The sequence below is a fragment of the Myotis myotis genome, unplaced genomic scaffold, assembly GCF_014108235.1.
Source record: "Myotis myotis isolate mMyoMyo1 unplaced genomic scaffold, mMyoMyo1.p scaffold_m19_p_17, whole genome shotgun sequence".
NCBI classification, from domain to species: Eukaryota; Metazoa; Chordata; class Mammalia; order Chiroptera; family Vespertilionidae; genus Myotis; species Myotis myotis.
In genome coordinates this window covers 38,592,137-38,604,034 of record NW_023416321.1, presented here as the reverse complement: position 1 = coordinate 38,604,034, position 11,898 = coordinate 38,592,137, and the positions used below count along the sequence as shown (strand labels likewise).

The 11,898-nt window shown below is 48.5% G+C and overlaps 1 protein-coding gene across 13 annotated transcripts in view; it reads right to left on the bottom strand.

The window, feature by feature from the left end:
• Positions 1–4,179: 4,179 nt before the first annotated feature.
• The window catches only part of ANKFY1 (ankyrin repeat and FYVE domain containing 1), a 69,399-nt gene continuing 61,680 nt past the window's right edge, over positions 4,180–11,898 (bottom strand). For 7 of the 13 annotated variants that reach the window (XM_036341264.1, XM_036341267.1, XM_036341265.1 and 4 more), the window contains 3 exons: positions 10,495–10,641; positions 8,757–8,847; positions 4,247–8,215 (listed from right to left, as the gene is read on the bottom strand). In XM_036341264.1, the coding sequence (XP_036197157.1) occupies positions 8,083–8,215; positions 8,757–8,847; positions 10,495–10,641 (371 nt within the window). In that variant the 3' untranslated portion in view covers positions 4,247–8,082. Of the gene's footprint in view, positions 8,216–8,756; positions 8,848–10,494; positions 10,642–11,240; positions 11,418–11,448; positions 11,608–11,898 lie in introns of those variants that run through there. The other 6 variants (XR_004972952.1, XM_036341268.1, XR_004972953.1 and 3 more) reach the window with 6 other exon arrangements.

Genomic DNA, 11,898 nt, shown 5'->3' with positions numbered 1-11,898 from the left:
TCTATCTACTGAGCCAAATCAGCTAGGGTTGTAACCTTTCTTATATATGAGTCTTCCCTAATTTACAACCAAAAGCTGCATTGAGTTGATATGAGCTGGGCCAATACAGTCAGAGGTGACAATAAAAAAGAGTAGACTAATTCTGGAAATTGGAAAAGCTTTTGCTTATATAGATACAGCAAATCCAGATGCCTCTTTAAATTTAAAGGATTTGTTTCTATTTCAAAAACTTAAGGTGTGATGTGTTTTCAAAGGGAGAATTCTGCGTTTTTGGCGAAAGGTAGTTTCAGAGCTCTAACAAGATAACGGGCTAGCACATCAGCGTTTGGGCAAGGCTGCAAATGCCAATACAAACAGCCTCAATTTGCTGCTATCTGGGCTCGCAGCTCTTCCAGTGGGTTGTGTGCTGCGCCAGCACGGCCAGATTTGGTGAGTCTAAGGGGGCGGTGAAGGATTAGGAAAAGACAGACAAGAGAAGAAAGCTGGGTCTGGGTGGGACGCTGCCCTCTCTGATGGAGAGAGAGCACCACGGCCTGCAAACCGAGTCTTTATTTTATAGACAGTTTCCATGAGGCAAAGTAAGGGCGTGGTTACAACATTCTTGTGGGTTTCAAATCGACTCAATATCACTTAGCCACGTGGGACCACATGTTCGGACCATAGGTTCAAGCTTACAACTATAGCCTTTGGCTATAATTGTGCTGGGACTTGCATGTGGCAAAGCCAAGAGAGGATCGTGCCCTCTCATTAGTCCCAGGCTTGAACCTGTCCAAACGCTGTAGCCGCTCTCCACAGGTTGTGTCCAAGGTCACTGTAATCTACACTTGACATAGTTCATACCCATTACTCCTGGATTCTTGTTGAGTAGACAGGGGCAAGGAGTGTTTCTACCTCCTAGATAAGGCAATAAAGCCTGGTGCTATTAGACATGGTTTCTCCTCATCCGAGCCTTCACCTCCACTCCTTTCCCAACCTCCTCAACTCTTTTTTTTTTTTTTTTAAATATGTTTAAATTGATTTGAGAGGGAGAGAGATAGAGATAGAAACATCGATGAGAAATTAACATTGATAGCTGCCTCCTGCATGCCCCCTACGGGGGATTGAGTCTGAAACCTGGGCATGTGCCCTGACCAGGAATTGAACTAGTGACCTCTTGGTTCATGGGTCAACCACTGAGCCACATCAGCTGGATTCAACTCTTATTTTAAACATCCTCTATTCTTCCTTTCTTTCGTTTATAATTAATCTCACTAAATAGCTTTCCAGATTCACTGACTAGAAAATGGAGGCTGCCTCCCCTACAAGGGCAGTCTCATGGTTCACTGCCCTTGTGGCCACACCTGCTCCTTACACCGGACTCTGCTCTTGACTCATTTTCCCACCCCAGGATCTTCCTCACCTGCCCTTCCTGTACCTTTAACCTCTCCCTGCCTAAGGCCGGAAGAGCGCACTCTTCTGTGGCCCTTATCTATTCCTGCCATAGATAAGCCTCTGAAAAAGCTGCAGGTACTCACTGTCTTCGCTCCTCGGCCCCCATTCGCCTGGCTCCTGCCCTTCCCTGATCAACAGCAGGTAACTCCAGTGTTGCTCCGTCCCATGGCCCCATTCCTTAAAAGCTGCCTCCCCATGAACCCCTTCCCACGAGCTCTTCTCACGCCTTGGATCTAGTCCAGATGCCTTCCCGAGCAACTCTATAGGCACCTCAACTCCTCCTTTCTGGCATCCAGTCTTCATCTTCTCCCCCAGCCCCTCCCCACACCCTACATCCTCCACTCGCTGCATGTGCCCACAACGCCTTCCCCCTGGAGTACCTCTTCCTCCGCTCAATTTGTCCCTTATCTCTTAAAAATACAGCTCAACAGCACCTCTTGGGAGCCTTCATCAACCCTTGGCCCACCAGCTGGATTTAGGTGCACCTGTTCCCACAACACAGGTCCCATGTGCTCACTTCTCAGATAACAAATCTGTTCTGTAACCATGATTTCCTTTCAGCCTCTCACTCTGAACTGCAGGCTGAGAACAGGGACCAAGGCTACTGGGTTCGGTACCCCTATAGCCACAGTTCCTGGAGCACGTGGTATGTGTGCCATTAGCTCGTTCTGGAGAGGAGGCAGCTAAGGTCCAAAACTTCCTAAGGGCACAAAGTCGTGGAGCTGAGCCTCGGACTCAGGGTTCTCGTCCTGACTGTGCTGTTTTCACTCCCGCAGTTTGGCATGTCACTGCCCTCCCTGGAGCAGGAGCAGACAGCTGAGGTTAGGACCTTCCTTGCTCTGCATCCCATTCAGCCCCTGAGGAATCTCAACTCCAAGCTAACTGGGAACTAGTCACTGCCACTGCGCTGGTTGTCCTTAAGTCATTCAACAAATATTTGCCAAACATCCCTGTGCCAGGGAGGGGAGGATGGGAGGAAAGCCAGGTTCCTGGCCGCAAGGAGCTTACAGTATGGTAGAAATATAGGGATAGTGTGTGTGGGGGTGAGGGGGTGGGGGGGATGGACCTTCAAAGGATTCAGCAAGAGCAGGCTGTCATTTTAACGGTCCGAAGGGCTTAGCCATGGGAGGTGGGTGGTTACTGGAAATGCCTCTCCCTTCTCTCTCCAGAGAGGTGGTCCTGGGCAAACTTAGGGAGGAGGAAGGAGTCCCTCAGATGAAAGCCACAGAAAGTTCAGCTCAGGCAATTAAGACCTGCTGGCAGAGGGAAATGGAGAAGAAAACTAATACACGTTGGGCAACTATGCTGGGCAGGAAACTTTATCTGTTCTCATTTAACCTCTAGGCCAGCCCAGAGAGGGCCTCATTTTATGGACCAGAAAAGGGGCATCCATCTGCCCCCACCTGCTAACAGTTACAGCAGTCATGGGGTGGCAGAGCCGAATGAGTGTTTGACCAAGTCGCTCCCTCTGCCACTGGGCAGTGTTAAAGCACAGGTGGGGCAACTGCCCCCAACATGCTGAAGGAAATGTAGTATCTGCCTTTGAATTGAGATTGCAGTTTTCTATAAACACAAAGTTAAGAGTGAAGAGCCCAGCCTTTTGGGTCACAGCTTTGCCACTGCATGACTGTGCAGCAAAGGGAGCCATATCAGACCATCACCACATCCCTTGCTTGCTTAGCTCCGGGACAAGCTGTGATCTGACAGATCCTCAGACAGGCTGGGGCCTGTCTCTGTCCCGAGATCTGCAGTGTCCCTCAGGATCACCCTGGGCTGAACCCCCACCCCCGAGAGCACCTCTTACTGCCAGAGCCCCCAGATTCCTGCAAGTACGCAGCAGACACTGCTCCCACCAGCCCTCACTGCAGGGGACTCCCGGTGTGCACACCAGCTCTACTTGCCCAAGAGGAAGGACACTATTGATCACTTTCCTCCAGATAGCCTGTAAGCTAACAAGGACCTCGGTCACTTCCCTTTTACAGGTCCAGACACCAGGGCACAGCACTTACGGCATTTGCCCAATATTGTCCGCGAACAATGAGAAAGCAGAACAAAAGCCAGTGCTCTGACCTGGCTGGGCAAAAATGGGGGAAACTGGATACATACCTGGTTCCTGTTTGTATCCACATAATGACATAGTATGACCAGTGTTCACCTCAAGGGCGGCTAGTAGGGTTACTTGGGAGCACTTAACAGTTCCTATTAACTGTCAGAAAAGCCACCAGAGAATGAGGTATCTCACCACAGGTGGTCCGAAATAAGGATAAGCAAAATGGGAGACAGGTAAAGAAAGGGAGAACATTAATTCAAGGGAGTGTGAGGCCCTATGAGCTACTAGATTTGTACACGTCCTACACGGTGCTGCAGGTCACTAGGTTTTAATATGCAAGACCTAACCCTTCCTTAGTATTCCATCAAACCAGTGTCAGTCCTCCCCTCAGCTCAGGACCAGCAGAAACCTCGCCACGCGTGGATCGTCTTGAGTTGCTGCTCCTCAGTAATGGAGCCAGGGGGAATTTCCAGTCCGTTGGAGAATGCCAGTGGGGTTAGGTGACAGAGGCTGCAGCTGTGACCACACACATTGCCATGGGCTGAAGCTCAACCAAGAGCACAGTAAATCCAGGCAGCTGGTCATTAGGCCTAAAATAGCTACTTTTTGACTGCCTCCAACAACGTGTTTCTGAAAAGTGCTAGAAATTTAGTTTCCTAGAGGGTAACTGTTAAAGAAATTTATTCATATGTCAGGAATTTTAAAAATGTGTTTGTTTTTAATGCTTATTGGTACTATGCATTAAAAGTAACTACAAATGTCTTATTAAAGTTTCCACCTTAAATGCACAATTTTACCTCATTTTATTATAAGGAATTGTTACAGAAAATGCAAATATCAATATTTGAAAAATACATTCCATACACGGACTCCAAAGAAACAATGCTGATAAGCGCCATGGTCTGATATGATGCCATCACCCCACACTGAACAGCACCCCAACGGCTTGAAAGCCAAGGTGATCGACCCAAATGTGTGGCTACAGTTTCTGCCCAGTTACTGCCCTCTCCCTTGGTAACAGCCAACTCTACACATCTGCCAAGAAAGGACAAGCCATTAAGTCAAGCAGTCTGCCAACTTGAGACTTCCTGGCTACAGAAAACCAATGTTGTCAATTGTAACAGGTTAATACATTATTTATGCCACACAAAAAAGGAAATATACAGGCAATGATCTTCCAAAAAATGTCTTTAAGGCATCTATGATTACTTCTGGGAATTTAATAAGTGTTTAGTAATATCTTATCAAATGGTCAGCTCTTCACTAAATTTCTTCCATAAAAGGAGAATGTGGCTTCCAAACCTCTTTGGAAGTTGTTTCCTCTCTGCCACCCCCTCTCCCCAGCTGGGAGTGGGAGCTTTGCTGCTTCAGATTAGGAGGGGATGGGCTTGCAGTGCCCAGATCTTCCGGGCTTGTCCTGAGAGAAGCAATCCCAGGTCCTGGAAGAAAGCTTGTTGCAGGAGCTCTTTCAGTTTCCACCTGTGGACTCCAAGTGGCTCTGTTGGTGGGAGTTACATTTAACTGCTCAGGCTGTCACTGGGGGATTACTTTGCCTTTCATGTCTAAACATTACGTAGTTCCACAGTGTTCTTTTTCTCCAGATTAAAGAAACCTACCTGGAGATCAAGGCTCTCCCCTCTCAAGACTTTCCCTCCACTTCATGCCTGTAGATAAGATTAGCACAATACAGTTCAATACAGCAGATGGAGACATGAGTTGGGAGTGGTGGAGATCCCACAAGCACGCTGAGTTCCATGCAGGGACCCCATTCAGGGAGAAGAGTGAGGAAGCTGAACAGGGCGGTCAGAAATGACTCAGGGCTCTGAGGTAGAGGACTAACAGTCACAGGGACCCCACTCTTAGAACATGGCAGGTGAACTGAGCAATCTAATCCAGCCTCGACTACATTGGTCATTGGGGTTGACAGTGCATAGGCAACAAACTCCAGATGGAACACACGTCCTAATACATCATTCAATGAGACACCACTAAAAACATAACTGAAAATTAAAAAGTCCTACGTGTAGGCACTTAAGTTTGTGCGAAATTTCTGTCTTAGAGGATCATAGCAAGTTAGTTTAGGCATTGGATTCCTATATAGCACATGGTTTGTACCATCATCTTTAAAAACAACTGTTAAGAACACACTGTATAATAAATCTGGTGATGAGCAAGAGGCAGTTAAAAGCTAAGTCAGCAGAACAATGTTGATTGATGCAGCAAATTATACCTCAGTAAAGTTTATTCCTGTTCTACTCATTTACAATTGGCAACTTTCTAAATGAATAAAATTTAATTTTTGCTACTAGTATTTAAGTTACGAATTAAATTTAACAGGAACAGCCAGTGAGTTCTGTGGCCAAGTCTTGTCATCTTGGAGAACACAAAGGAGACTGAGAGGGGTCAGGTCCCTGCCAGGCAGTGAATGGGACAGGCCCACCAGGCAGCCGCCACTCAAGGGACCCGCAGAGCAGAGCCCAGTGACGGTTGGCATGGTCAGGGAGATGTCCTAGTCTGGGGAAGGGTGCTTTTCCTAGGCCTGCAAGACTCACAAAATGTTCCCCTGACCCACGGCTGCTCAGTACCATAGCTATCCCTAGACTCAACATATTCTAAACATGATTTTAAGTGCAATTAGAGGCAATATTGTTATTGAAATTGGTATGGTAGGGCAGGGGAAGGACAGTCAGTCTCATCTCTGACTGAATTCCCATCCTCCTCTCTCCACCATGAATGTTAAAACAAGTAAAAAGGACCAACCACCTCAATTCATACCTGGAGCATAACTATCTCACTTTACAATGAAAGAAGCCAATTGCGCCCTACCTCCTTGTGGCCCTCTCAGGCACAGAAAATGGAAACTGACCCCATGCCTCACATGGTCACATGTTTGCCAACACTCGTTGTTTTTCTATAAAAATTCTATATGAAACATGTCACAGACTTTTAGTCCCCAACTCTTCTAATTTTTCTTTTAAACATTGTGCACAAGCTCATATTAACATAGAAAGCATATGTATCTTATAAATCACAGAAATATTAAAAAAAGTAGCACTGATTTATCTGCTCATTTACACACACATTTAAGTAATCGAATGTATAAATCTACAGCAACATAGAGGACATACCACTATCCAAAACAAACAAACAAGCAGGCTGATGCAAAAAATATTTAGTCCCTTTACACATATATCCATACTTCATTAATGCAAAAAAATGTAGTGGTTATTAAATGTCTGAAAAATCAGTATGTATGATTGAGATTGTTAATCTCTGAGTGTAACTGTAACACATATTGTTCATCTCAGAGTTGTCTTTTGTTTTTTCAGCAGTGGTAAATAAAGGGTTCTCTCTAAATGAGTACTTTTTAAAAAACTGGCCAAACCCTGAAAAGATGTTTAACACCTCAGGGTTAATACATGTAAAGCAGAGACTAAGGCCCAATAAGCTCTGGCCCAATTCAGCATCCAAGCCAGCGCCTTCCAAAACCAGGTAACACACGCCTGGCCAGGGCCTTCAGCTGTGGGCTCCTATGGGGCATGGTGAGCTACACAGAACTGGGGCCTGGGACCAACAGCATTCACAGCGTAACCAGGGCAGTCTCAGCAAGAGGCACTCAGGTCGAGGAGGTGGGTCCTTCCACCTGAGGCTGGAGAGCCCCATCTCATCCCCTGGCCTCTGTGACTCTTGCTCCAAAAGGTACTCTGCAGGAGTTTCCCTTTAAGACTTAGTGTGAGCAGAGGTCCAGTCAAAGCTGATCACTAGAATCACTGATGCATGGGTGTATTTTTTGAATATGGATTTTAAAATTGGAATCACCAATAATGCAGCTATATAAAAAGTGCAGCACAATAAAAGTGCATTTCCTCCGCCACTCCCTAGTGGCAGAGTGAGGACTCCACAGACAGGACACAGCAAGATGAGAGAGGAGATGGCTGCTAGGAGGTGCCAAGCCCAAACTGCACTGCTGACACCCGAGTAGCATGAATACTGGTAAAGCTTTCAGCTGTTAAGGCCACGGTTTCTCAGCTCTCATTGTGAACCCTGTTTAGAAAGATTTCACCTTTTTAAAAAGGGGTAGCTCACTATAAATACAGCTTAGCTTTAAAAAAAAAAAAAGAAAAGAAAAAGACTTCAGGGCAAGAGGATCCTGTAATCTTTATGAAAACACTGTGCAGGAACGTCCAAAGCCACTTACCCTAGAGTAAGGCCAGCGCTCCTGGAGCAGCTGACCGTGAGTCGCCCAGGCAGGAAGGCTGCGTGCGCGCTCTGAGATGGACACTAGGCTACCGGAAGGGAGAATGGTTCTCAAAGTGTTCTTGTATGCTGCTAGCAGAATGGGTCTACTTCCTATCACATTTACCACTTAGGCTCATGGCCTGGTCCAATTAGTCAGACACCTAGTGAACTCGATCACAGTCACACGGACAATCATACAGAGTCACCTGAAATGGGATCTATCACACATGGTCCTTAATTGTTCGTTCCAGTCTATTGCCGTAGGGAGACGCTGGCCAGCTCCTGCTCTGGGGTCAGCCTGGTGAGCAGAGCAGCTGCTGGGAAGAGACTGGGGAGGTGGCCCGGACCCTCCTGGGGGCTCACTAAGAGACCCCGCCCAGAGTCAGTACATCAAAGCAAATGTTGCAAACTCGCACAGGCTTGTTCAGATCAAACTTTATAATGGGAATCTCCTTGGTCGAACATTTATGGCAGAGAAGACGTCCGCAGTGACGACTGTGGAAGCAAAGAAAGGAAGTGTGAGGGGGGGTATTGAGGAGCAGGGGACAGCCACACTGCCAGCCAAATTCTACCAAAGCACGTATAACTTTCGTCCATGAAAACAAATTTCCATCCAATTGTTAAGTTACAGTGATTCTGGAGAAGGCTCTTTCTTTAACAATCAAGAGAGACTCGGCAACAAACAGCCAAAGAACCATCTCGCTGTTTGGAAATAGCCCCTCATTCTTGGGAAGCACACCTTCCAGGAGGCAGTAACTTGGCTCAGCTCTGCTACAAGCAGAGAGCCTGGCAAAGGCGACACAGGCCAGGCAGGCTCCCTGGGACCTGGGAGCCCAACACTCAGCAGGAAAGACAGTGGTCTGAGTTCCCCTGCCCTCCCTGTATCAATACAGGGATGCAGTCCTGCCCTCACATCCCTCCTTTGGGTCAAGTTTTGCCCAGGAGAGTGCAGGGCCCTGGCAAGGTCATGGCTTATGGAAAAAGGCAGAAGCAGTGGCAATAGCAGGAGTCCCCTCCTCTCTGGCCAGGGTCTCACCAGTGGTGTTTGCGAGTCGTGACTCCAAACTTGGCAGTGCACTCGTAGCAGTTGGAGCCGTCACACCAGGGCGGCTCCTTGGACAGCATATCTGTAACACAGGCAGGAGATGCTCCTGTCAGACAGCAACTGTGCCAGGCAAGATGCGGAGCTCCAGAAGGAGCAGGGAAACAGTAAACAACGCACTGCGGAGTGACCGAGGGACGAAGGAGCACACACTCGAACTGGGTCAGGGAGCCTTCACAGAGGAGAATATGGAGACCCAGCACCACCAGGCAGGCTGGGGAGAAGGAAACGGTATCCAGGGAGCGACACTGCAGTGTTTGTGGGGAAACGCATGGCTGCAGTGTAAGGCACAGTGAGGAGAGAGCAGAGACCACAGCTAGAAACACCGGCAGGGACCACGTGGTAAGGGGAACAGCGAGGAGGAGACCAAGATAAGAGACACTGAGTGCGAAGGATCTGTAGGGTCAGGCATGCACTCTAAGAAGAGTAAACAGCAGCAGGGAGTGAGGGGGGGGGCGGGGAGCAGGAAGGAGACAGTGAGGGGTTTGGTCTTGGGTTTGCAGAGGCTGTGGAGCATTTGGGTTGGGGGTTATCAGTGTAGATAACAGCAACAATCATGAGTATTCATTTAGTGGTCACTAGCTGTACGCCAGGCTCTGCCTGAGTACTTTGTACACAGTAGACTGAGTGCCCAGGGAGGAGGCAGCACCCGAATCACTCATTATCAAGCACCTCTACACGCCAGCACTGCATTAGGCTCCTATTCTGAGCTCTTAAAAGGCCAACCAAGTGCATGCAAACAGTAGACCAGGCATCACAGAAACACAGCTTCAGCACTGGCTCTGCTACACATCAGCTTTGTGACCTTGGGTAAATCACTTACATCAAAACGGATAGCTAATAAACATTTCTTTAAAAAAAAACCATATATATATATATATATATATATGTATATAGTTGATTTCAGAGAGGAAGAGAAAGGGGGAGAGAGAGAGAGAGAGAAATATCAATGATGAGAAAGAACCATTGATCAGTTGCCTCCTGCATGCCCCCTACTGGGAATCGAGCCAGCAACCCAGGCATGTGCCCTGACCAGGAATCAAACCCCGACCTCCTGGTTCATAGGTCGCTGCTCAACCACTGAGCCACGGCAGCCGGGCTACTAAATATTTCTGAGCTCATTCCTCTGCCCATACTATGGGGCTAATAACCCCGTGCTGTGTCCATTGTGGGTGACGACAGCACAGTGACCTGCAGGCACTTGAAGCATTCTGATTCTCTCTGCCTCGTCAATGGAGAAGAACAAGTATTGAAGAATCAAGAGTGAAGAGCTCCTCTTCACAGAAGGAAACAGAAACAGAGAATGGAGAGTGAGTGGGGCTAAAGCAGAAGCTACTCTGAAGGAGGCAGAGTCTGAATCAGCCGAAGGATGAAGGTGCTGATGAGCAGCCAGGACCCATGGAAGGGGGACCTGCCTGGAGCTTAGGGAGCTCTAGCAGCAGCAAGGGGAGTGGGAAACCAACAGGGGCCCCAAGGCGAGCACTGAAAGAGACTAATGGTGACCCTCCCCCCGTGGCCCGAAGGCCCTCATGGCATGCACACAAAGTCCTGCACGGTGCCCGGAAAACAGCTTGTTCAGGAACCAGTCGTTAGGAACGCACAGTTCCCCAATACGTCTAGTCTCAGCACTGCACTGTGCTCGCAGGGCAAGGGCGGGAAGTAGGCCACTCACCTAACAGTCTGAACAGGAGTTGCTTGGTGGCAACCTGGTAGTTGAAAATGTTGACTCCTTGGTTATTATTCACCCCGAGGCGAGCCCCAGATCGGACGATGGCTCGGCACAAGTTGGCATTCCCCTTCATGTATGCTAGCAGCAGCACTGGAAAACAAAACACAGTAGGGCTACTTCCCAAAGGGCTGGCAGAGGGCAGCTGAAGGAGGACAGCCCCATTGGGACAGAGGAAGCCTGTGGCTAGTGAGACCCTCACCGAGGACCCGGCCCTGAGCCAGGGGACGCCAGCGCAGCTCCAGCTCCAGGGACACCCCCCTGCCCATTCGGAGCTTTGGCTGCGGGAACTAAAGGGGGACAGACACTGATGGAAAAGCACACACTGTCTCCGCCGCCTTCCCCTGGCATGAAACACCAGGAGGACAAAGCTCTTTCACACAATGTAACTGAATCTAAAGACCCGTGAGGCAGGCACACAGGCAGAAAAACGTCCGTGTGGGAAACATATTCCAGAAAGTTCTTCCACCCCCTGGAGCCCTTCTTCGGTGCAGGCGCAGGCCCAGTGGAACCAGGCTCTGGCCGGGCCTTCCTGCTGGCCCTTTTTACTAACAATTACAGCTAATTGTAGCTCCCCTTCACTTACCTTTCCAGACACTTAAATTCTTTCACTTAATTCTCTCAATAATCCAGTAAGATAAGGGTTTTTATCTGAAGTGAAGAAATGGGCAGAGAGAACTTGCAAAGTTTACCCAGAATTGCCTGCTGGAATATGACAGCGAGGTATCTGTAGCCAGGTCTGCCGTGTACTTCAGTGCCTGCCTGCCTGTTTCCTGCTCCTGGAAGACGGTGCTCCCCAGAGCAGGTGCTGGGCCCAGCAGCTCACTCCCAGGGCTGGCTCCTCGGAAGCTCAGGCTCACCACTGCCGGCTTAAAATCAACGCTGTGGATCAAGGCCAAGAACTCTCCCCAGGGCCAGGGACTGGTGACAAGATATGTGGTCCCGTGCTAAGGTTCAGGACACCCCTGGTGATGCATTGTGCCAACGCCGTGGAGGCGCTGTCTGGCCTGAGGGCAATGAATGGGACACATCAGCAGGAAATGCTCAGAGAGCCCTGCACTGGGAAGGAGAGATTTGGGTTTCATCGTCGTTTCCTTACTTGAAAATGGGGACACACTGTACTGCTTATCTTATAGCATTGTTGTGGGTGTTCAACAAGAAAATGAATGTCAAGGTATATGTATATTTTTAAAAACTATGAAAGCTACACAAATTAATACAGCGACTGTTCGTAGCTAGAGCAACACCATTAGAGAGGCCTATTTTCAAACCCCCTCAATAAGACATCAGCCCTTATCTGTATATAACTTGCCGCGTTCCCAAAGCATGTCAACAATTGTGTAGCCCACT